This window comes from Boleophthalmus pectinirostris, unplaced genomic scaffold (genome assembly GCF_026225935.1).
Source record: "Boleophthalmus pectinirostris isolate CB_2022bp ecotype Guang Dong unplaced genomic scaffold, ASM2622593v1 HiC_scaffold_91, whole genome shotgun sequence".
In the NCBI taxonomy this organism is placed as follows: Eukaryota; Metazoa; Chordata; class Actinopteri; order Gobiiformes; family Gobiidae; genus Boleophthalmus; species Boleophthalmus pectinirostris.
Genome location: NW_026571545.1, coordinates 1 through 25,000, shown reverse-complemented (window position 1 = coordinate 25,000; position 25,000 = coordinate 1). Strand labels below are relative to the sequence as shown.

The 25,000-nt window shown below is 39.5% G+C and overlaps 4 protein-coding genes and 1 pseudogene across 4 annotated transcripts; 2 read left to right on the top strand and 3 right to left on the bottom strand.

Annotated features, from left to right (window-relative positions):
* Nucleotides 1–4: 4 nt before the first annotated feature.
* clec3ba (C-type lectin domain family 3, member Ba) lies at nucleotides 5–677 on the bottom strand (the record flags this gene model as incomplete). Its single annotated transcript, XM_020937466.2, has 3 exons — nucleotides 551–677; nucleotides 373–468; nucleotides 5–208 (listed from the first exon to the last, which is right to left on the bottom strand). Coding segments are annotated over exons 1-3 (397 nt in total), but the record flags the coding sequence as incomplete, so codon positions are not given.
* Nucleotides 678–964: 287 nt separating this feature from the next.
* On the bottom strand, nucleotides 965–7,262 carry LOC110171476 (fasciculation and elongation protein zeta-2-like; annotated as a pseudogene).
* A 293-nt stretch (nucleotides 7,263–7,555) lies between these two features.
* On the top strand, nucleotides 7,556–11,134 carry ubxn11 (UBX domain protein 11). The gene is made up of 14 exons (XM_020937186.2): nucleotides 7,556–7,632; nucleotides 7,722–7,762; nucleotides 7,852–7,950; nucleotides 8,026–8,123; nucleotides 8,215–8,260; nucleotides 8,392–8,444; nucleotides 8,517–8,619; nucleotides 8,696–8,913; nucleotides 9,454–9,531; nucleotides 9,597–9,717; nucleotides 10,113–10,204; nucleotides 10,330–10,391; nucleotides 10,710–10,850; nucleotides 10,914–11,134. Exons 1-14 carry the CDS (start codon nucleotides 7,577–7,579, stop codon nucleotides 11,086–11,088), a joined length of 1,383 nt encoding a protein of 460 aa, XP_020792845.1. The 5' UTR covers nucleotides 7,556–7,576; the 3' UTR covers nucleotides 11,089–11,134.
* cep85 (centrosomal protein 85) lies at nucleotides 11,106–19,218 on the bottom strand. Its single transcript, XM_020937417.2, has 14 exons — nucleotides 19,080–19,218; nucleotides 18,246–18,307; nucleotides 18,018–18,149; nucleotides 15,617–16,398; nucleotides 14,885–15,015; nucleotides 14,667–14,784; nucleotides 14,387–14,572; nucleotides 14,132–14,284; nucleotides 13,886–14,040; nucleotides 13,682–13,799; nucleotides 13,414–13,464; nucleotides 13,227–13,334; nucleotides 12,909–13,149; nucleotides 11,106–12,826 (listed from the first exon to the last, which is right to left on the bottom strand). The coding sequence occupies exons 2-14, from the start codon at nucleotides 18,283–18,285 to the stop codon at nucleotides 12,663–12,665; spliced, it is 2,379 nt and encodes a 792-aa protein (XP_020793076.1). The 5' UTR covers nucleotides 18,286–18,307; nucleotides 19,080–19,218; the 3' UTR covers nucleotides 11,106–12,662.
* A 1,546-nt stretch (nucleotides 19,219–20,764) lies between these two features.
* wdtc1 (WD and tetratricopeptide repeats 1) lies at nucleotides 20,765–24,994 on the top strand (the record flags this gene model as incomplete). Its single annotated transcript, XM_055148123.1, has 15 exons — nucleotides 20,765–20,899; nucleotides 21,462–21,512; nucleotides 21,607–21,690; nucleotides 21,763–21,809; nucleotides 22,412–22,523; nucleotides 22,709–22,896; nucleotides 22,979–23,161; nucleotides 23,250–23,344; nucleotides 23,440–23,555; nucleotides 23,623–23,698; nucleotides 23,765–23,858; nucleotides 23,938–24,108; nucleotides 24,215–24,450; nucleotides 24,534–24,699; nucleotides 24,885–24,994. Coding segments are annotated over exons 2-15 (1,726 nt in total), but the record flags the coding sequence as incomplete, so codon positions are not given.
* Nucleotides 24,995–25,000: the final 6 nt, after the last annotated feature.

Here is a 25,000-nt window from a genome sequence, read left to right as displayed (position 1 = left end):
ACCATGTCGTTGATGCCAAGCCAGATGTGCTCCTCTGGGCCGATGCTCTGGCGCACATAGTCATAAAGCTGCTCATTTTCGTCCAAATTCAGGGGGGTGGCCAGAGTACCCCCTTTGGCAATGCAGTCGTCACTGGCAGAGTGGAAGTTCTTCTTAATGTGATCAGCCAGAAAACACTTGCCAAGGATCTTCATGCCTCGTAAACAAACTGAGGAGTTGAAGTTATGTAAGCCAAAGTGTACAGGTCCAGCAGGAACATTTTAAGTTGCAAATAGTGTTCATAGAGCTGGTGCAGGTGGTGGACCCCCTGCCAGAAAAGTTACATAGCATGCCTTTAATTAAAATGTATCCATTATTCATCTAAAAGATTACCTGTCTGTAATGCTTGCTGCTCCTTCAGTACATTGAGCTCCATCACAATGTTGCTTATTTGTTTCTTCATTTCCTCTATTGCAGCACTGTCTGCACCTGCAAAAAGCATTATTTACCACTTATTTTTACATGAATTTTTCCACTTCATTTGACATGCTGTTTGATTTGTATTACCTACCTTTCTTCCCGTTTCTTTTCTTTGAGGTGGTCTGCTGGAGTGTGCAGTGTCCCAACACAAGAAGGCAAACCACCACTAGGGCTGCTTTGGCATCCATAATGTTTTTCAAAGCCCAAGCTTGCTCTAAACTGTGGTGGTTCTGGTCTGAACTCCAACCTAGTGCTGCTCTAGGGGCTGTTCCTGCTCTTTTAGCCAGTCTGGCAATAGTTAGTTGCATGAGGAAATCTTATCAGAACTAATGCTTTACAGATGTGAAACACTGATTCTTTTAGAAGTGTGGCAGAAAAATGGATTTGTAGGAGGCACTTAAGTGTTCAGACAAGCGTGACCATCTCCACATGTCTGTTGCCATACGATAGTGTGTTTTGTAACGCGCAATATGGCCTTTCTAATTATGTGCGGGTGCAATATTTACTTTGGTCTACTCTTCATTGTTTGATTTAATTTGAGGGAATGTGTTTTGAGATTTTAACCGAAGTTTCTGGTTGTCCTCATTGGACCGCAGTAAGACAAACGTCACATGTCAAGTTTTATGTAATAATAAAACGTAGTTACAAAATGAATGTGTTTATCTTAAAAACCTTCCCTATCAGTTTAACAAAGAGCGGACAAAAAATTTAACTTCACCAACATGTTTAGCAATTGTTTAAGACATTATTGAATTGAAAACAGGTCATTTATTACAAAGTAAAAAAGTTTACAAGAGGCCAAGGCAGTTTGTAATCACAAAATGACATCGGCAGTGTGACAGAAGTTGATCAATCACTGCTTCTCTGCGAGTCTCTGATTCAGAGCCGTTGCCATGACAACACAGACAGTGCACAGGTCGAGTTTACAATTCAGTCAGATGCATAGTTAGGTAATTCACATTTTAAGCCCACACTACATTCTTATACCTTAATTTAGCTTTCAGACAACAATGGTGCAATGTACTGTTGAGTTTTAACAGAAATACAATGTAAAATCAAAAGATCTTCAAATGTGCAATCAAATTTAATGTTCATCATTATTTCATATATTTTTAATATTGCTACATTCCCACTAAGGAGTAATTTATATCTACATTATTTGTCATTTTCTTTACATTCTTATTTTCTAATACTGCATCATATACTGTACTGTCTGAGCTAAGAGCTCTGTGCCAACAGCCCAAGTTTTACATTGTGCATTTGCTCATATTTTTATCAAATACTTCACAAATACATTTACTTGTATTCTCTTTAAGTGAATCTGTAACAAACACTTTTGTTGTATCATTTGTTTTCACATGAAATATTTTCACAGTGAAAACAAAAAACACTGACTTTGAGATATTGACTAACGCAAAAGTCGTGGTAACAGTAAACAGACAGAAACAACCAAATACCAAAAAACATGCAAAAATAAATAAATTGAACCCTTAAAAATATACAATGGATCCTCTTCATCTTCCTCCACTTTCAGGCCTTCAGAGTGTAGGCAGTGTTGCTCTGGTCTACGTTGGGCAAAGCACTGTTAAAAACAAACCATAATAACAAATGTATCACAAAGTAAAAAGACATAAAAAACACAAACAAAGATAACAGAAGAAAAATACAGCTGCACATTTGAACTTACTACACTCATCTAAAAACATGCACAAAATCATGGTGACTAAGTCTAGTCCTCTATTAGAGGCATATATACACTAAACAGGGATCATCCATGTGTGGCCGGTATTTGTGGGACAAAGGAAGAGATCTGGGGAGAGGGGGTTATGTGCGTGAGAGGAAAGCATCAGGGCCAGACTGCAATACACCTTAGTGGCCAACAGGGGGAGCTCTTCCACATCACAACATCAGTATCACAGTCACAAACCTCTGTCCACTGCTCACACCAGAGCTGAAGTAAAAGGCAGCAGAAAATTGTGCAAAGAAATAGGTCAAATATATATATTTTTTATGTTGAATTAATATAGCAGATGTAAAGAGTTGTTTTTCATTGTCTAAAGCACCTTTATATTCAGGGGTTGGAACTTTTTTTTTTTATATATGAGGCAGTTTGAACCTATTTCATCATTGAAAAGATAAAATAATTTGTTTTGAATGGTGCTAAATTTTCATCAGTATACAGCCCTTTAGGTACAAAGACATGTACATACATAACAAAGTTTAATTGAAATTCCAATGTAGGTTATTATCGGATGAAAATACAATAAATTCAACATTTTTATGTGGTTTATGTTGAGAACAAAGACCCAAAAAGACGTGCTATTTGCATTTGATGTAATTTATATTAAAAGGGGGGAAAAAGTTGTGTGTTTATTGATTACATGACTGTGAATAATGAAAAGGTAAACATATTCCTGCTATGTATTTACACTTTACATCCTGCCTTACCTTTGAGAATATAATCTGTTAAAAGACTGGGCACCTTGTCGCTGTCATCTCTCATGGCAAGTAGTACTGAAAACAATACAAAGCCACATTTTAAGCTTTTTGATCAATGTATTTAAAAAATAAAATATAAATCATATTTACTTTTGGTAAGCACTTGCAAGTCTTCATTCGATGGAGGGTGTCCTGTTTTTGCATAAGGTATTACTGTGGTCAAGTACTATAAGATAAACAAGAGAAAAAGCAAATTAGTAAGACACACTTTTATCACATAACAAGCTTGACGGCTAAAGGGGAAAAGTAGAGCAAAACCTGTTTTTCAGTGCACCCGCCCCTAAATGTTTGCCGAAAGCTGTTTTGAATGGCAGAAGAAAGTCCTTCCATGCTGAAACGCTGAAGAGGAATGAGAGACAGGAATTTCAGAGCACACGACAAAACATGAAAAAAGATGCCAAGAGTAAAGGATTTTCATGCAGAAATTAAGAGTGAAACAATTCTACATCTAAATGGTATGAATTTAAATATTAATCTTAGTATAAATATCATGTAATTTTTGCAGCACGGAATGAGCAAAAGATCATGGTTTATGTAGTTCTCTCTGCTTTGTATACCCTGGAGTTTAAGATTTATGTACTGTGTAAGATTTAAGATAATCCACTACCATCTTGTATCCATGGATATGTAGTTTTGACTGAAATTCTCCACAATAGGGCATTAAACATACTGTATGTGTCTTGCATTTCTACAATTACAGGTGTTTTTATTGTTAAAAATGAATGCATGCATTCTTTCTGTGAGTCTTTCTTTTCTGTGATCTGATCAGACTGAGCCTGGCGGTGTCAACTGCTGCTCTAAATGGAAATATATGTCTCTAGGAAATTCATGCACACTAATGATATCTGGATACTCACTCCCAGTGATTTATCATTGTGGCCCTGTGAAGTCCCAGCTGCTCCTTTGAGTTTCTTCTTCTTCTTGATCATCTCACGGTGCTCTTTCTGTCTGTTCTGAACGTCGATGAGAGCCGAGATAAACTGTTCTTCACTTCTTTCTCAAAGTCCAGTTCGTCCCTGAGCGCCAACTGCAGAACCAACTCCTCAGACAGCCCACGAATAGTGCCCTCTGTCTCCTCCAGGCGCGCGTTCAGTTCTGCCACTGTCATGGTCCTTATTCCTGGATAAAACAAGGTTATAGCTAGGGCTTAAGAAGTTGCCAATACAATACATATCTTGATACAGTGCACTGTCGGTTCAGTTTAGTTTAATAAAAATAAAGGATAAATCATGACTGTGGTATTTAAAGTTTTTGTTAAACCACTTCTTGTGCAAAGTTTATATGAAACACACCCATTTTAATCATCAAAACAGTGAAAATGCCAAATGTGTTGCATAAACACGTTTCCTTCCTCTGAACACGCAACAAAACTGTAGCTCTGTAACAAAATAGTTTAGTAAAATATACCAAAAAATACTCCTGGCTATATATTGATAGAACAGTCCACGATATCGATACTGTATCATCACATTAAATGATATGATGTACAGATATTTTGATATTTTTGCACACCCCTAGTTATAGTGTAGATATACCGCTAGTAAGGATTCCTGGATTCATCGATCATTCTGACTATAAATGTTATAGTAACATGCAATTTAACACAAAATTTGGATACACCAAGATATATATAAGATACACCAATTTACCCACAAATAAGTGCACACTTGTAAGATCCATCAACATGGTTCTGTTAAGAGCGAAAACGCTAACCGCTAAGCCACTGTATGCCCATTTTTCCCCATTTAAGTCATTTTAGGTATCATTGTTATTCAGTGCAGGGGAACTGACAGTTTCTATTCTTTTCCATAAAGATGTTAGCAGTGCAATATCAGTGTTATTAAATATGTATAATATTTCCCACAGGATATTAACAAGTATCCGGTCCATTAGTCCATCTGATTTTTTGCACTATGCACTGCCTCCATTTTTAAAACTCTATAAATGTGCATTTAAAATTATACTAAATACTCTTTGGGGAACTACTGCTATTTCGCCTCTGCTATTATTTATGGCTGTGCAGTGAGGTTAGCAGAAGTACATGTATTATATAAATGTCCTTGATTGTTTTGTGTATTTCACGTACTCTCCTCATAGTGGGGGCTGGTGAAGCGCTGCACATCCACAGAGAGCATGGAGAGGTCGGACTGTGAGGGGTGGTGGGCAGTGTCTGGAGAGCCCTGCATCATCTCCTCTATCTCCTCAATGACCTACAACCACAAAAACAGACCAATGAAATCCCACCAGGCCTGAGGGAATAAATGTGTTTTGCCCTGCTGACACGCTGCTCCACTTTCACAGCCCGGATACAGACACAACATTCACTGCCCTACACAAAAACTGTGAGCCTTTGATGAACACTGTTAAAATATTACTCTTTGTTTGCACCAAGTCCAAAGCACATTCCTTAATCCTGTTCACTGACAATGGCAATAAAGCTTATCTGATTTGGATGAGCCAAGAAAGTAGATAAGATTAAAGTTCAAATGGTTTTCTGTTTTGATATTTAGCATGGAAATTTGCAAGTACATATATATTTTATTATTGGATATAAAATCCTTATTTGTGTATCATTTTGTATATTCATATGTAAAAATAATCCTTTGAATTAGCATGAAGTATGTTCCTGTATTCTTTTTTTCTCTTACTAACTAAAGCTAGGTGTCAAGGAGTGTTAAAAGCATACTATATAACCTTTCTCTCCATGGATATGTTATTGTTTTGCCTGGAATGATCTACTGTACAACACGAAACTCCACAGAGACAACAAAGTGAAGTAACAGGTCAGATCTGTGGTGAGCCTGCTATGAACTTGTTTTTACAGTAATGAATTAGAGGAACACAGAGGGACATTCCAGGCAAATCAATATCCACCTTACAAGATGGTAGATGATGTACCCCTCACCAGAAATGTTACATAGTGAACCTTTAAAGAGAAGGTGCGGTTACCTGGTCGGCTGATGGCAGGGGCTCGTCTGTGAGGCTGGTGATGATCATCGAATGCATGTCCAGTTGCTCCCTTAGCTCCTCATCATCGGATAGCTCCTCTTGAATATTATCCTGTCTCTATTCAAAATAAAATTCCACAATGAATCAAAATAACTAAGCCACGGCACAGTGCATTTGAGAGTTTAAACATCAGATATGGCTGGAGGAGTTGGAGGAAAGTAAGGTAGGAGATACAGGAGTTGATGGAGTTGCGTACCGTTTTGTCCTCCTGATTAAATGCTGGTGTGTGTAGGGAGCAGGCCACAGACTGTTTCCAATCCACGGGCATGACCTGGCTGTAGTTGTGAGTTAAAGCAGTCCAAATCCTGTGAAAGAGGAGAAACACAAATCAAACTCTCATCACAAGACTATGAATAAAAATAGAAGTGTTTTAGGCCGTCATCTAAAAATATATTGAAGCCAGATTAAGCTGTTTAATGCTTGCGATTCATGACATTAATCCTACTGATGTTTTTTTAAAGAAAGCAGAACAACAGATGAGGAGAAAGCTTCCATAAAATAATATTTTACATGAGTGATGATGATAATGTATGGATTGTGCCCTTCAAAGTTACTGTAGCTGCCAGTGTTGATGTCAATAGACCTACTGCATTTAACCTACAGGATATGGTTGACATAGGCTTTATTTAGCCCATGTCAGATTATTGTGTCGGTAAAGAACATCAGCAAAAAGGCCCAAAAATAACCCAACTCGTTAGCAATTAGGTTTTACATGACCGTGTTATATAGGACAGTTTGAATCTACGGAGACGAAAAAGCCTAAAAAATTTAGAAGTGAGAATAGAAATGCCCCCGTAAACACAAACACAGTTTGTGGTTTAGACACATTCAGGCCACAGGACTCACTCGTCCCTCTCCAACAGCGCGTCCTCACTCAGCACTTTCACGGGGGCGATGCTCTCGGTTCTCGCGTTATAATTTTGGAAGCACACAGTTAACTTCTCGTCAAAATCCTTCACCAGATCCTCCATGGACCTGAACGCCCCACATTCGCCCGGGGAGAGGCTGCAGTTTCGGAGCTCATCCTCCTGGAGCAGCTCCGCATCGCCGGCGGGAACACCGTGGCCTTTCTGTGGCACAGCGAGCCCCGACAGCAGGCTCAGCTCACCCCCATTCGGCCAGTCATCGTCGAAATGTGCGATGGGCGCCGCCATCACCGGGCCTGCCTTTAGCCCCGGGTTAAAGAGGACATGATGCTGCGGGACATGCAGGCCTCAGCATCATCCTCCCGCTTATCCGCTCACTCTCCCCTGGCCCGGGCAGTATGGCCGCTGCGCACCCGCGGCTGCCCACTGCCTGTGGCACAAAAGGAGCATTATTAGCCTATGTATTCACTAAGGAAAGAGGTTTCCGAGCGACTAGACCTACATCTACACATTTATCTGATCAATGATTTGAGAGAAATTTTGCAAACATTACAAGTGATGTTTTATTGCCCAAATACTAAATATCTAAATTATGTTTTACACAGCGGCGCACAACGGTTAGATGAGGCATTGCAATAGAAATAAGCCAATGAGCTCGTGTTGTCATTGACAACCAACAAACTTAGAAAAAAACAACAACAGAACAAGTGGATAGTCTCTGCAATAGTTTTGTGCCCTTCAAAATGAGTTCACCTTTGTCAACACTGAAGAAAATGAAGCGCACCCCTCTGCCGCAATGGTCAGTAATCACAATGCAAATCTGTAGCTTTGCTTGGCACTTAGGAACTGGACTGCAGAATAGTGCATTAAATCGTTTTTGTACCACAGGGAAAAACCTGATAACCATCCCAAGAGGAACCCATTAAGAGGTAGGTGTCATAAATGACAAAGGTCTGTGCAACAACAGAGAAGAACTAAAATAGGAAATGTATTGTTTATTTCTCTGTACACTGTGAAGAGTTTCAGGTAGCAGCTGATCATGGTTCCTCTATTTCTGACCCAAACCCTCCAGGGACCCCCAACGCTCCTCATATCACCAAAATGTCACAAAAGAAAGGTACAAAAGAAATAAACAGACCCTTTCCATCTCTTATAATAAAGTCAATTTGTGGATTTGGCCCTTTCTTCTCAGGCAGCCCAAGCAGCCCTGAACCAAGGTCTGCTGTGCTGCAGCAGCTGTCATGTTTGGAGCAGAGAGTCAGGGCCCAAGCTGAAGAGATTTGTCAAAAGGTATTATATTTTCATTGTATGGTCAATGGTAGTCCTATGTATCATCCTAATAATTAACTCAATACACTATTATAATTCTGTTGCTGTTTAGGATAAAAGGATTTCCGCATTAGAAGAAGCTCTGAGGGTGAAGAAAGGTGCAGTATGTGTGTTGTTTGTTGTTTATTAATGTAGCATTGTGAAAACCAAATTTAAAGATCCACAGAATTTAGTGAGACAAGTGAAAAGTTTGCAGTTTAAATTACATACTGAAAATATACTATTGTAGAGATTTTTGAAAGGAGATACATCATGCTACAACGGCAAGTTATTGAAATGGAGGTGAGAATACTTTAATAATTTTTTACCAAAATATAGAAAATAGTTCACTATTGAGGCTGGCTTATCCTACAGAGCTTTCTTATGGACTATGACATGATCTGGGTTGGATCTGAAAATACAGACGCAAAAGAATGTGAACAGGCCTACAACTTTAAGGGGCTATGGACACCATCAGGTACTTTCCAAGTTTGTAAAGATAAAGATTTGTGGTATTGGGGGCACATTTTACTTAGTCATTTGTTTTTTCTCAGGGGCCCCAGCAGACAGGCGGTTTCATTTTAACTTTGACCTTGTCCTAGAGAAGATACAAGAGCTTAACATTCTGGCAGGGGAGGGTGAGACCTACATCCAGACTACAACTACGGGTGCTCAGCTTGCACAACAGGAACCAGTCGAGCTTTGGCTTTATCAGAATGGCATTGTGATGTTTGACGGACCATTTCGGACGTATCGGGAGCAGAAAACCCAAGTTAGCTCATATTTAAGTCTCACCACTGCACGGGTAAACAACACAACAACAGGATTCAAACCACAACCTTTGAAGAGCCCACACTATGCTTGTTTTCAGAACTTAACTTACAGTAACTACAATAACTTCATATTGCATTCAGCGATAATTATCAGCTTCTTCTTAGAGTTCACACACAACTGTAACGGGATGGGTAAAATAGATGGCATGTCTGTGTGTGTAAGTGTATGGCTGCATTAACAGAAAAGCACTAAATCACATTATAACAAATATATCTATGAAGCTATACAAATTAGTTCAGGTTCTAAAATATGATCATACCACTAAATCTGGCCCAAAACAGGATTGTAAAGGCCCAGGGCTCAAGATCTGGAGATGGGGTCCCCTGCTCCTGAAGCATTGATAGATGGGTCAAATGCAGAAGACACATTTTTTTTACCAAGACAGTAAAGTGTACCCACTAAACTGGGATCAAACCATTAACAAACAAGTCACCCTAAGCCTGTCGTTTTGCTCATACCGGTCTGTTTATCTTTGCAGCAGTTTATGCAGGATCTGATGGATGGCTATTTTCCATCGGAGTTACAGGAAAGGTTTCCAGATGGTGTGCCTTTTGAGGTGTGTCTTTGATTTTCCATTCAACAAAAGTGGACATAGAACAATAATGCAGTGTTATCATTTAGGTCCACGACAGGAGGAATGAGCAGTTTATCCCCAAGCAACAGAAAAAAACATTTCCTGGTCATGGGCATGTTATTCGAAAAAACAATGGAAAAAACTCATTTAATGCGGCACCTGAAGGCGGTGGGTTACTTTACTTCATTACATTTTATTATTTTACACGTAATTGCAATTGTTTGTGTTATATGTTTTATATGTTTATATTTTTAAGTTGTTTTATTTATTTATTTATTTTTTTTATATGAAACCTACTCCAACTTCTATATTTAACACCTCATCTGCACGTACTTGTATCTGCTGTTAGAATAAATGATATTGTCCAATTTAAAGGCACTTTGTTAAATGAGAATCATTAGGAAATTGCCAGAGCCAAACTATTTCATCCAATCAGAGACTTTGTTGGACGAGAACCACAGTTGTCTCACACAGTCGTATCTCTGTCATGGTTTAACATCTGAATCAGTGGGAATAACAGTTAATTCTGGTTTGAGGATTAATTCTTCTCGTGTATTTTAAAGGTAAAAAACTCGGTCAAGGAGAGAGGGCAGGGCAAGTGATGACGATCAGGGAGGGTTTGGAAGGAGCCCTGCAGGTGACCAGGAGCAAGCAGGTACATGAGAACATTTTTGGTCATGCCCCACCTACTCCTACAACAGTTTTGCAAATTTAATGAACTACGCCCCACATGTCGTGTCTGTACTTGTTCACTGTACTTTTGCGTAATACTTTTATTAGGGTTCCTCTGACGCCCACTACAGAAACTTGGTGACCTTTGTAGACACACCAGCCCTGCAGAGGTAATCCATCTCTAAATAAAACAATTGGTAATGATCAATACCATATAGTAAAGCTAAATTACAATGTAGTATATGCTTATTGACAACAAAGTACAAAATAGGACTTCCACCTGGAGCCCCTCTTGCCTTATCATTCAACACTGATTATTACAATTAGATTAAACTGGTGATGATGACGAACCCATGTGTCATAGGCTTCTGTTTATTTCAACAGCAAAAGTAAAAATGTTTTTTATTGCCTGCTGGATGCCAGAATATGACCTGTACACAAATGTACCTATAAAAATGAGTGTAATAAAAGTGTTTTGTTGACAACAGTTTTCAGGCAAAATCCCAGTGTCGAGAATCTAGTGTAATAACTCTAAAGATAAGGTCTGAAGATGGTGATCACATATACATGCTGAAAATGAACTGCTCAGAGACGATTGGTCACGTTCGGCAGTATCTGGACAAACACAGGTGAGGCTTTATCATCATTTTTGGTTTAAGCTTGAGACACTGAACTTGGTGCGTTTGTGACAGAGAAGGGGACATGTCCAGCTATGATATCGTCAGTGTGTCCCCACGCTGCTCTTTTGACGACGACAGTCAGACCATTCGGGCTTGTGGACTCACAGCTAACACTTCTCTACTGTTACGCCCCAGACCAGCAACACCAGTAATGAAACAGCAACATGAAGTTTGCAAAAATATTTAAATAAATAAAAAAACAACATTTGGATTAACTGTTGAAAGTCTTTATTGCTAAAATAGTCAAAATTCAAACAAGAACAAGGTATGAAAATATAAACATTTTTTCCCTTTTTGCAAAACATTGAGATGTTAAGGCATGCGGAGCCTGATAAATCTTGTGCTAGTCAAGTTAAAGATCCCATGAAATGAGAAATGGCTTCAGTCCCTGTTATTAAACCAATTATTCAAAATCTTGCATATTTCATATTCTGTATCTAATAAAAATCCCTTTGTCTCCTTTTAAAGTGTCTAGTTTTCAATGGCTTTCTGTACAAGCAGGTAAACGAAAATAACAGTGGTGTGTGTGGGATGATCCAGCCAACCCTCTACACACCTGGGATAAGTCTGCTGCCACATGAATACTGCTCCCCTTTCAAACATAAAGAACCAACAGACATAGAAAATACTGTCACTTCATGGGACCTTTTCACAAAACAAATGCAACATTTCCTCAAACGTTTTAGCACATTATTACAGCATCACATTTGGACAAACCAGAAGCGTTCACTCTGAATTGTCATTGCAAACAAAAACAATAAATAATACTGAGGATTAATACTGTTACTCAGTCACTAATAAACAACACTTCTCTAGCAGGTCCACCATTATCAGTCAGCTGCCTGCCATACTGTAAGGTTACGCTATGCACTGTACGCTGTAAATTCAACACAATTCTAGGCCCTTTCTAGCATGGAGCACAAAGCAGTTAAGGGCCTTTACAAACAACCTACATTCAACGTCAGGGAATGTATTGTATAAACCGTCCTACCAGTTCATAAAAGCAGAAAAGTGAGACTAGAAGAGATTGCTGCAGACAGCCCTTTACTGTTGGTCTGCTGCAGATGTAAAGGAAAGGCACATGTTGGTATTTGCTTTGAAACAGGGCCTGCAGCAGAAAACACACTCAAACATTCACAAACCAGATTCTTTGGTAGTAAATCTAGTGTACAGCTCATTATACAACAGTGCTGTTTTGGTATTAGAAAGTTCAGGTGTACGTTTACCTCTCACTGTGTGAGTCCTATGTTACACTATAGCCATTGTAAATAATGGCATTTAGTAACATTGTCTTTGCGAGTTAACTTACAAGGAGATTAAATAATGTCAGTTGATTGTCAACCACTTATAATTTCCCTAAAAGGGGAAATCAGCATTTAATAAATTAGACTTATGGGACTACACAAAATGCTATTCACTAAGATCAACATAAAATAAGACTGCTGTAACTGACAGTTAATGTGTCAATATTATTAAAAATGCACACAAACCACATTTATGGATCAAGTATAAGAGGTAAGTTATTTTCTGTTAGCCCTTGGACTGAAATAGATAAAGTCACTGGGGGGAGGGAGGGTCTCTTAGCTACAGGCGAGCTCCACTGACAAGAAAAAGCTAAATCATTTGGGCTTTTCACTGTCCTCGTTTGAAGAATGTAATTGTCCTTTCTGACATTCAAACACTGCTCAAAGGAAGAGCCACTGTAGCTGCTTCAGAAATAAGTGTGCCTTACACAGTCTGTTGCGAAAGCATTAGGGGAGGTTATTGGGTAATACAGTTCTCCCCCATGTCCTGTGCATAGCGGTCCAAGATCACATTGCGAAGTTCCTCTACATCTCTGCGGAGCTGTTGAGCTTCAGCCAGTTTCTTTTGCAGCACCTCTGGACTGGTCCAGTCCTCGTCCTGCTCAGACGCTGGTGCAGGGGCTGAGGACACAACTGTCAATGAGAAACTTTCTCTCTGGTAGAAAAGGTAATAATTATGTTTGAAGTCTTAAATTCTACTTACTTTGGAGGCCGAGGAGAAGAGAGAGGTTTGGGTCCTGCCCCCGTGCTCGCTGGGTCAGAATGCTGCATAGTGAGCGGAGGTCGCTGAGGCAGGAGGCGATCTCAGTGTGGAGGCGGCGGGTGAGCCTTGTGCTGGCCGGGTTCAGACCTGAGGCCTGGGACATGTCCCTAAGCTCAGGCTCGTTCAGCTGCTCCTGGAGGGTCAGGTTCTGTTCTATTAGCTCCTGGTTCTGAGCTGAAAGCTAAACACAAACGTTAATGTTATACTGACAATCACCAATATTAGAACAATCGACAGTGACTGGACTGATGGTCTTACTTCTTTCATGGCTGTGCGGAGTTCCAACAAACTCTGCTCTTTGGCCAGAACATCTTCTCTGAGAGCATGGGAGGTGCTCTCTTCCTGGGACATCTGCTCCTCCAAAGACTGCACACAAACTCCAGTGTTAAATCTGTTCATCATTTGAAGTTTTTCATTTACAGAAAGACAAGACATTAATAAATACCTGAATTTGGGAGCCAAGCTGTTCCATCATGCGGTGTTGCTTCTCAATCACCTTAAGAAAGACACACAAACATTTTAAAAGTTAAAATTTGAGACACATGCCCCTGTATAAGGCTAGTGTGTATAGTTAGGCTAAATGTTATATAGCTTTATAATACTGGTATTTCAGCACTTTAATGGTCACACTTAAACCTCCTTTTAGTCACACAGATACAAGTACAACACAAGTTGAAAAGGTTTTGATAATGGAATTATCAGCAGTAAAATACCTTTTTAAGTCTCTGCTGCTCCTCTCTCAGAGCACCATTCTCTCCTCTAAGTTTTTCAAAATCCAGAGAGGGGAGTCGCGCACCGTCCTCCAGGCCCTGCCGCACACGCTGCTGCATGCTAATGAGGAAACACACGACGTCACTTTGTGCACAACAGAAAAAGCTAACAGAAAACAGATGTGGTTTTAGGATGTGCATGCTTACTCAGTGATGGTGGTTAACAGGTCTCTCTCTCTGCGTTTTTGCTCCTCTAAATGTGCATCTTTTTCTCGTAGCTGTGAGTTTGTTGCTTCAACACGACTCTCCATGTCTTTAACTTTCTCCTGCAGCTCTGTGGCATGCTGCTCTGCTTCTTGAAGCTGAGAACAAATCAACCGCACATTCCAGTTTAAAAGTTTTGAAATGCCACTGTCAGATTCAATATGTAAAATGGTGTAGATGAGTCTTCACCTGCTTGTTTTGGTTCTGATAGTCCTCTAGTGTGGGCAGGTCAGCCAGATATCGCTCCAAAGTCTCAATCCGCTGCTGGTTCTCTCTTTTCAGCTCAGTCTCTTTTTGACATTTTTTCTTCAGATTATTGATATGTTTGTCACGACTACGAATCTAATTCATACAAACAACAAAATGTAAAGTTTGCAAATAAAGGACACTTAGCAAACTTTTACAACTTGTGAAATTTGTAAGTGGTGCTTGGTGTGCACAAACCCTCTCTTCCTGTTTCTTCATTTCCTCTGCATGCCTCTCGATAGTTTCCTTCAGACTTTCAGTGAGGCGGCGTGTCTCTGCCTCCACAGCCCCAAGTCTGCGCTCTGCATCAGCCTTCTCCAGGGCAGCACAGTCTGTGCGCTCTGTAAACTGGGCCCTCAGGAAAGCATTCTCCCTTTGGGCTTCCTACAAATCACACAATCATAATAATAATAGTAAAAAAATATATATTCTTAATAAATTATTATTGTTTTTATAAGATGTTCTTTATTTGACCAACCTGTAACCTCAGCATTAGCATGTCTCCATAGGAAGTACCACGACCAAGAAGGGCCCCATGGACCTGTAACTCACTCTCCCTCAGTCTCTGTTCCAACTGAGCCATGTGCTGCTTTTGTCTATCACAAAAACATTACAGAGTCAGATCAGCCCATAAATAATGTGTATTCTCACTTGTATAAGCACAATGGGTTATCTAATGCGATGTGTAAGACTTGCCTTTCTATCACAAGCTCCTTCTCCTTCAGTAAACTCTCACTGGCCTTAACAAGGGCATCCCATTTACCCGACTCCGAGTGCACAGATGAAGAGTACAAAGGCGCGTACTGACCAACTCCACCTCCCATTAACTGAGCCAAAACAAATGTGTGGGCCAGTTAGTAAGATGCATAATAATGCCCCTTCATACAATGACAATAAATAAAAGTATGCATTTGATCAAAAAGACTTGGTAATTAAAAAAAGAATAAGACTAAAATGTAGCAGTTGTAGAAGTAGAGAAAGGCAGCATGGCGATACAAAATCAAATCTTGATCTAATTTTGACATGATTAGTCACTGATTTTAGTATTTCAGTACGTTTCTGTTCAATGCAACTCTGTGGTCAAAATTCTCAAATATAGAAAATTATTCCTCACATTCTCCTTTTGGTCAGCCTCTGTCATGACCTGAGTGAGTGACAGGGGAATTTAACCAATCAAAGTAAAGTGTGAACTCTCAGAAGCAAATTTAAATCAAGCACACTAGATTAAAAAAAATTAAAAATCCCCACCCCTGGCTACGTCCCTATGACCTCTCACTAGCTTCTCTTCAAGTTCACACTCCACCCAGCTCCTATCAGTTTGTTTTTCCACCCAGAGGGGATGTTACATGTTTGACTAACACCATTACATTTCTCTGATGTTATGCTGACTAATTCAAAACAAGAATAGGGAAATGTAAAAGTTGTTACCTGCATTTGCTCCACTTGTAGCCGCAGACTATCGAGCTGGTGTTTCTGCTGCTGCTGCTGCCAGTTGGACAGTTCACCACAGCGCTGCGGTTGTAATGGGTCATACCCCTTAGATCCAGGGGTCTCTCGCAGCAGGGCCTGTGTCTGAAGACTCAGTGGGCTGCTGTAGAGGGCAGAGGAGCCCGTGGCACTGGCCTGCCCGACCCGACTAGACTCTGAAGTGCTGGGAATCCCAGGCCGCGCCTCAGGCAGCACCTTATAGCTGTGCTCCATTGCTCCTCTGTAGACGTCAGACACCGTGTCTGCACTGTCTCTAATCCCAGAGGGCTGTAATCGAAACCTGACATCCGCTGCCAGCCCCCCCAGCAGTGCAGACTGGTTCAGAGTGGGCTCTACCGCAGGAGTGTCAAAGCGCTGCCCCTCATCCATGCGTGTGTGATCGGAGGGGAACAGTGAGTGGTCCAGCCCATTGACCAGGCTTCGGTAGCGGCTCAGACAGTCCGGCTTTGGCACCACAGAGTCTGCCCCAACACTGAGGGGCAGGTCCAGGTTTGGTGAAGACGCAGATTTTGACAAAGATGAAGACTTCGAAGTGGAGCCACTTGGGGTCCGTGAGCCCGAAGAAAACCTCCGTGGATCAGAAGAAAGTCCATCATCCTGCAGTCCAGACTGGGACTTTGAGGCCGGGGCTCCGGCCGTGGATGGCATGACATGTGCAGTGGGAATCGGGATCTGACTACGAATCGGCTGAAAGGAGGGGCTACTGCTGGTACTGCAGAAATCTGAAAAAGACAAAATACTACTTAAACATTTTGTTTTGATTTTGCACAAGGTGGTTTATATCATTAGTGTCGTGTGTGGATCTGCACTGTGGGTCATATGTCTATTTCTGAGTCATGATATAAAGATTTTTTTGTGGCTGGCCTACTTGTGTGATTAAGCTGTCACCATTGGGTCATTTAAATGGCTATATTTAACTTGATGCAGAGATAAATTAAAATATGGTCCTATGTACAAGTATTTCTGACTGCACCAAAAGCGCATATATATAGTATCTTAAAAAAACTTTATCAACTGCATAAATACCAACAGTTATATAAGAACGTTAAGACTTAAAGTCACCATTACATAACGGCATTACCTGAGAAACCTGCTGAAGTCTGAAAACCTGGAATTCACTCCGAGCCGGCAAACATATCATTAAGAGGGGCATTTTGACTATCGCCTGCAGGACACTTCAAATCAAAACAACAAATGATCGTGTGCATTTCTGGGCAGCCCCAAATCTGACCTACGCCTGACAGCAGCTCCACAAACAGTGCCCCCGTATTGTCCCTAAACAGCCGAGCAGGTCTGTACCGAGCTCTAAGCAAATGCACACTAACACACAGGAAAGGTTAGGGGTATTTATAGACCCCCTCTCAAATTACAGCGTGATCTGTACACACCGCTTATTTAGGCACCTTGCCCCTCCCATTCCAGTCACACACTCGACAGTCAAAGTCAACAAGTGAATGACGTTCAAGCTTAAACTATAAAGGTTTATAAAAAACAAAAAACACAGGAACTCTTTGGATGAGCAAAACGTTTCTGTGAGTCAAACGGGCTAGAACAAGCCTTAACTACACTGCTCAACAAACTTTGAGCTGAGGACATTCCAGTCAAGGCAAAGGATATAATATGATAACAACTAGGAGTGGATTTTAAAAGGGATCCAAGACCTCAAATAAACCACCACCCATTTAGAAATGATATAGAAATCAGAGTTTATAGGCTCTATTCAGTCCAAGTGTGCTTTATCATCTCAAGCAGCTCATTACAGCAGCTAAATTCAGGGTAATTGTTAGGTTGCCAAGAACTCCTGTCAGTTTAAGAGGTCCTGCCAACACCAGCAGTTCACTCAACAACAAAATGAAGGCTTAACAAAGAGACCAACCTTAATACCAGGGTAAAATATGAAACAACATAAAATGTAAAGCATTTTCATTTTAATGGTCTTATACGAAGGCTATGATTGTACAAACTTAAAAAATTGTAAAAAAAAAAAAAAAAGACTACACACTACACATACTCTGTAGTGCATAAAGGGGAAGTTGTAAGTACTTGTATGTGCTCAGGTCTGTTTCCACTTAACAATCTTAGTACTGCATGTTCCTAATTGGCCGACAGACCAATGCAAAGCCTTAGAGGGCTTATTTGTCTGGACATTAATCTGTCCCTAAAAGTCTGCAGGGGGCCCTGGACTCCACAGTTAACATGTCACCCAATTTATAAACACTAATAAATAACACAGATGTGAGGTCTCTTGGTCAATACGGAGTAAACAGCCCTGGATGGTGTGATGCAATAGCTTTAAGTTAGCTGGATCAGTGTGTCACATAAAATACATAAAAGCCCTTACCTTCTGTACTATCAGACACTGACGTGCCAATACCAGTGTCCCCACTGTCTGAGGTCCCAGGACGACGACCAAAGCGACTTTGAAACTTTTCTGACACAGCTGGTGTTTGCCACTCCATGTCAGCAAACCGAGCTAGAATATTAGCAAAGATATGGAGCAATTACATTGTAGAAAAAATCTTAATAATGACATAATGAACAATCACATAACCTCTCCAAAATGTATTACCTGCTGGATTTGAGTCAATATATCTCTGAGAAGTTGTCATTCCATACAAACAGTTATTCAGCCTAAGTTTAAGCAAAGAAACATAGATGAATACACAGTTGTTGTTTAAGATTCGATTTTAAAAGGACCACATACAATACACCTATACACCAGTGTCAAATGGGTAGACACTTTACTTTTGAAGCAGACAAGAACACAAAGACAAATAAATAAAAGGTAACAACTGCACACAAGCAATCCATTTATCCAAAAGACCTGTCTCCTCACATGTATTAAACACTCTTGTTTAAGTAGTAACAAAAATAACAACATGAGCCCATGCAGTACAGTTACATAATATGTGCAAGAACATTTTTATCCCCATAGCCTACGGGAAGAGGTGCAACAGTACACAAAATACAAATGTATGTGAATATACAAAAAGTGAGAATCCTTAAATTCGTTAAGAAGCTAATTCAGCAAAGAAAAACAAAGGGTTAAAAATATACACAAGCCACGATTTACATCCATTTGGTGCGCTTTGTCTGTAACCACACCAACCTCGACCATAATGCGTAGTCTTTAATATGTAAACTGTGTGGATTTACGGCACAATTTCCTACCTCAAATTTATAACGGAATGTTTTTGCAGAAAGATGCTGTGGTCCGTTAACCGTGTAAGATAATCCGTGACAAATCTGTTTCCGTCAAACATGCTAACAGCTAATGGCTAATGCTACGTTTCGGCTTGTTTAAAGGCTTAAAAGTTCTCGTGGAGCATCAAATCTCTGCTCGTTTCCATCGGTTTGGTTGCAAATGCAATGGCAATTTAGTCGCGCTTGATTGATGCCCTACCTTTTGATTTCCAAAGACAGAGGATGCAGCAAATCTGTTTCAGGCGAGTAACACAATCCGAACCATCCGCTGTTGTTCCGCCGCCTCGACAACTGCGCGCTGGAGACACCGCGGAGAACAGCTAGATGCGCACGGCCACGATGAGAGCAAAGCACACTAGAGCAACACTAGCAGAGCAAATGTGGCAGCCATCTTGGAAAGGTACAAAATATAATTTAGACTTAGACAAACTTTATTGATCCACAAGGGAAATTACTTGGACACAGTAGGTCACTCATCATAATATAATATAATAACAAAGAGTAAAATATATAAACGGTAATAATAAATTCTAAATAAATAGCAAAAGAGATAGCAAGAGACAGGTGTCAGGCATAATCTTATAAATGTACAAGTCAAAATAAAATAGAAAATTAAGAAATAAAATCTAAAAATCTCAGCTATATATAAGAGGTCACAGGAAGACAATTAGATTATTATTGATAGGACACAGGGTTATCCGTTACATAAGGGTGAGTTGTTGTACAGTTGTAGGGAGTATTATCTGTTATATAAGGGTGAGTTGTTGTACATTTGTATGCAGTGTGGTATGAATGTAGTCCTGTATCTCTCTTTGAGCAGAGATGAAGAAGCCTGTTGGAGAATGAGCTCCTCTGCCCCTCTATGGTCTGGGAAACCATGTTTACAATTTAAAAAAGTTTTTAAAAGTGTAAAGGTTAGATGTTTCCGTACAGCGATCTATACTTTATACAGTATATATACTTGCATGATCTATACTTCCTTTATGTCAACATATGGGAAAGTTACTACCCCTAAAAAAGGCAGAAATACAACAAAAATTGATTTGGAAAAATAAAACTAATGAAAAACGCGTTGTTTACAGTACAAATATAAACAGGTTAATCAATGACACATCATAAACAAGAGTAATATCATGTCCATCATGGGTTTCACAATGCTAAAAAGAAAAAGTTAGGGCCGCTGCAATAGAAATGAACAGCTTAAACAAAATATTAAATCTTTCTCAAAATTACACAATATGACAGGAGGTTGAAACCCGCTATGATGATTCATATGGAAGTGTGTGTTACAGTCATAATATGGCCGCCAGATGGAACCCAGGTCCTGTATAAAGGAAGGCCCCTCTAGAGGTTCAAGAATCGCGCTGTGAAAGTTCGACAGAATATTCTACATCCGCGCGTGCACTTTCTAGAGTAAAAATATAACATTTATAAACTTTGTTACATAGTGATTAAATTAATCCAAATGGATGTAGGCTTACATGTACAGGCCGGAGCTCCAACAATTACAAGAGAATATTTTGATTAGCTAAAGCATAATCATATTATTGATCCATATAATTTAGGACATATTGTTCGTAAATGTATGACTCATAATACAAACTCCTAGGTTTGGTGCTGATAGAAAAACACATTTGGCTAATGGAATATAGATATCCACCACCATCTACAACATAAGTTGTACTGCTTTCTTAAATATTAAACCGTAAATTCGAAACTTGATTCTAAAGTAATGAAGTACTAAGGTAATCTTGCATAAATGATGCCTGCACATAGATCGTATATATTTTTATACAGTCTGTGTGCCTGCATGTCTAGCTGTTTATTTCTGTGGGCTCTTCGTGGGCTGGCTTTAGGCTGAAATTTGCTTTCTTCAGCTGGCAACCCCAGTTGTGCAGAGGGCAGTGTTCAGGAAAGGCATTAGCGAAATTCTTGTCAACAAACTCGTATAGAGGGTGATTTTGCACGTTTGCTCCATGGACATTTCGTGACATACGTCTTTCTATATCAAGGGAACGGGTAAGATCCATATATCAACATGTTGTATTGAAATAATGGCAAATTTCAGCGTTATGTGAATTGAACGGTTTGTTTAGCTAGCAATAAACGTAGCTAAATGCGCTAACGCCACAAGCTACATTGGAAACGACAGGTCAGTTCTGTACTGCACGGTGTGATAAACAATAATAATCTAACAGAATATCACATACAGGTATAACATTATCTATGATGTATGTTGCTGCAGTTTTTAGATTACATTTTGACAAGGCTCTAAAAGTAGCAAATATTAGCCCAGTAGCAACAGCTAATAAAGTTGCCTTCTTGTACCTTACTGGAGCAAGTTCATTGTTTGTTGCAAGAAAGTGAGAGAATAGTTATCATTACCGATAAATTTAGTAAATCATTAACATCACTATTAATAATGGCATTATAGTGAACAAACGTCTTCTGCTCTGTAACTGCATTAACATATTGCATGAGGCAATCCAAAAATCATCTTTCTTTTCACTGTATTACAGTCACATTACAAATGTCTCTTTATATTTCCAAAACATTTATTTATTTTTATTTTTCTGAAGAGACCATGACCACTGTCAACATCACCAGAGACCTCCTTCACCGGCAGATCAGGGTGGGTTAAACTTTACTCACATATTTACTTCAGCTCACTCAAATGAAAAATAATGTACTAATTATCTGTTACATATTTATTTGCTTTATTTTAGGATAAAGGAGCATCAGGTTTCCAAAGACTCTACCATGTGACAGACCCTTTCATCAAGAGACTGGGACTTGAGACGGAGCTGCAGGTAAGACTGAAAGCTGTAGTAAGTTATATGAAGGATAGTCTTTCTCATAACACTAAACATCATGTGTTTTAGGGTCATACTGGCTGTGTGAACTGTTTGGAGTGGAATGAACGTGGAGAGTAAGCCTTTTTATTGTGCTTTTAGTGTACTCTAACTCTTGCTATTTTATATTTTTATTTTATGCTTTTTAAAAATATTTTATACTTTTTGAATGAATCAAATCATAAAGGCTATAGTCGTCATAACCCTATAGTTTAGTGTAAAGGCAGTCTTTAAAACATGGTCAGAAATGTGATTCTTGTATAAGTTTGTGAACTTTTAACAGAATCATATTTTTGAAACATAAATTGCAAATCAAATCGTAATGCTTGCCTGAAAAATTACAATTACAGATATTTTCCTAAATCATGCAGCCCTATTAGCTGCCCGATAGAATAAAATGTGAGTGGTTTTATATTGCATTTCCTGCTTTGGGGCAAATCACATTCACTCTATGGCTATGTGGTTGGACTGTCTTGCTCAACTAAAGTCTATGTCTGCAGTCTCCATGTCTAGCTAGAGCTCAGAGTTTACTGCCAGCTGTTAGTTTTAAGACAGCTACCATGTCCTATCCCCTTAGCTGCTCTTGTCCCTCTTATAAATATTGCACTGTTAAAAGTGTGCAAATTGTCACAGTCAAAAAGATCTTAACAAATACAAATTTTCCTTTTTCACCCTTCAGCCTTCTGGCCTCTGGCTCGGATGATCAACATGCCATCATCTGGGACCCTTTCAAACAAAAGAAGCTTACAACTATGCATACAGGCCATGCAGCAAACATCTTCTCTGTAAAGGTGAAGTTCCAGATAACATAGACATTTTGGCAACCACATCCTCATATGTCTATATGAAAATTAAACAATACGTAAAAAGAAAAGTAAATTCTCCTGTGTTTTACACAGTCTATCTTTTATTTCTTTCATTTAGAGGTTGTGATTTATTAACAATATAATTTGGTTTTGTGTATTTCTCCACATAGTTCCTTCCTCACTCTGGTGACAGGATTTTGGTGACAGGTGCTGCAGACACAAAGGTTCATGTGCATGACGTCACTGCAAAGGAAACCATCCACATGTTTTCTGATCATACAAACAGGGTCAAACGCATTGCCACAGCACCCATGTGGCCCAACACATTCTGGAGTGCTGCAGAGGACGGTGTTATAAGGTAAAATACAAAATAAAGATACACTTTTTAAAGTGCTGTTTTGATACCATACCTATAACTCAACTTTATTAAATATTTACAGGCAATATGATCTTCGGGAGAGCAGTAAACATTCAGAAGTTCTCATAGACTTGACAGAGTTCTGCGGTCAGCTGGTGGAAGCGAAATGTTTAGCTGTTAATCCACGGGACAACAATTACCTAGCCGTGGGAGCTAATGGGCCATTTGTACGGCTCTATGACATTCGAATGATTCACAATTATAGGTCTGTTGGGGTTTGATTTGTGATACAGTGTTATCTTTTATGAATTGCATTGGATAGATTGGAATTTTAACTTTTCTCATTCTCACAGAAAATCTATGGTGCAGAGCACATCTGCCGCTGTGCACACGTTTTGTGACAGAAAGAAACCCATCCCAGACGGAGCAGGGCAGTATTATGTAGCAGGTGAAAATTTAGCCTTGTATTAAATAACTAACTAAATAATACTAACTGTAAATGATTAACAACTATAATGCCTTTTTTTCTTTTGTATGTACCAGGTCATTTACCTGTCAAACTACCCGACTACACTAACCGCCTCAGGGTGTTGGTAGCTACTTATGTCACTTTCAGTCCAGATGGCACTGAGCTACTTGTTAACATGGGGGGTGAACAGGTAATCCTTAAAAGATAAACAATAATATCATTATATGATTGTAAAATAAATTTTTGTTCCCTCTTAGGTATACTTGTTTGACCTCACATTTAAACAAAAACCATACACTTTCTTTCTTCAAAAGAAGTACCAGTCATCACCAGGTACGGTATTGCTTTTATGGCATGTAAAAGTGGTGCTGTTTATTCACTGATTTATTTTTCTTGTAGAGCTACAGAACGGCAGGAAGACCAATGGTGTATCTAATGGTATTCACCTTCAAACAAGCCATATTCGATTAGCTGGAAACAAGATTCATGCTTGGTAAGATAATCATATGCTTTATTACTTGCAGAATCACAATGAAACATGTCAAAGATGTGATTATACCTATATTTTACAGTTCTTCTGAGCTTCCTCCTCACTTGGAGAAAATAAAGCAACAGGCGAATGATGCATTTGCACGACAGCAATGGACACAGGCCATCCAACTATACAGCTTAGGTATTCATCAAGCTGACTGCAATGCAATGTTATATGGTAACCGTGCTGCAGCCTATATGAAACGGAAGTGGTAAGATTCTTCACTGCTTCACTACTACTACTACTACTACTACTACTACTTCTTCACTTCCTTATATTCTATCAGAGTCAACATCTTTTTACTTGTTGCATTAAAGGGATGGTGACCATTATGACGCTCTCAGGGATTGCCTGAAGGCTCTGAGTCTCAACCCTGCCCATCTGAAGGCTCATTTCAGGCTGGCACGATGTCTCTTTGAGCTTAAATATGTGACAGAGGCCCTGGAGTGTTTGGATGACTTTAAGGGAAAGTTTCCCGAGCAGGCTCACAGTAGTGCGTGTGACGCCCTTGATAAAGATATAAAAGCTGCTTTATTTGCTAAAAATGAATCAGGTGAGAACATTGAAAATGTATGCATTTGTTACACACATTCAACCATTGCTACCATGTGTTATTAAAATTTAAATGTTTAACAGAAGACAAAAAGGCCAACAGCTCTGTTAGATTTCACTCATTCAGTCGAAAGGAGTCGATCCCTGAAGATGAACTGGCACTGAGAGAGCGCAGTTTTGACTACAAGCATCGATACTGTGGTCACTGCAATACAACCACGGATATTAAGGAAGCTAACTTTTTTGGAAGGCAAGTAAAATTCCCCAGCACTTCACACAGGCATCACTAGAGGGCAGTAAATGAGTTATGTTTGGCTTTCTATTTTTAGTAATATTTGAATATCCATTGCACTTTAATGCTTTGCGATGGAGTAATCACTTTTCAAATGATGGATTTACAGAGGAGCTATGCCTTTTATATGTGTCTTTCTACAGCAAAGGGCAGTACATCGTCAGTGGTTCAGATGATGGTTCTTTCTTTATTTGGGAAAAAGAGACTACAAACTTGGTGAGGATACTACAGGGAGATGAGTCAATCGTCAACTGCTTAC

What these genes read in the sequence shown, in the direction of transcription:
- ubxn11 (XM_020937186.2), top strand. Translation starts at nt 7,577, where the DNA reads ATGAGTTCACCTTTGTCAACACTGAAGAAAATGAAGCGCACCCCTCTG. An exon ending in AGCTCTGAGGGTGAAGAAAG is followed by an intron (nt 8,261 to 8,391) that starts GTGCAGTATGTG and finishes ATACTATTGTAG; the next exon opens with AGATTTTTGAAAGGAGATAC. An exon ending in GGGGCTATGGACACCATCAG is followed by an intron (nt 8,620 to 8,695) that starts GTACTTTCCAAG and finishes GTTTTTTCTCAG; the next exon opens with GGGCCCCAGCAGACAGGCGG.
- cep85 (XM_020937417.2), bottom strand. Translation starts at nt 18,285, where the DNA reads ATGACAACTTCTCAGAGATATATTGACTCAAATCCAGCAG. An exon ending in TACAAGTGGAGCAAATGCAG is followed by an intron (nt 15,016 to 15,616) that starts GTAACAACTTTT and finishes GTTTTGGCTCAG; the next exon opens with TTAATGGGAGGTGGAGTTGG. An exon ending in ATCAGAACCAAAACAAGCAG is followed by an intron (nt 14,041 to 14,131) that starts GTGAAGACTCAT and finishes ATTTGTTCTCAG; the next exon opens with CTTCAAGAAGCAGAGCAGCA.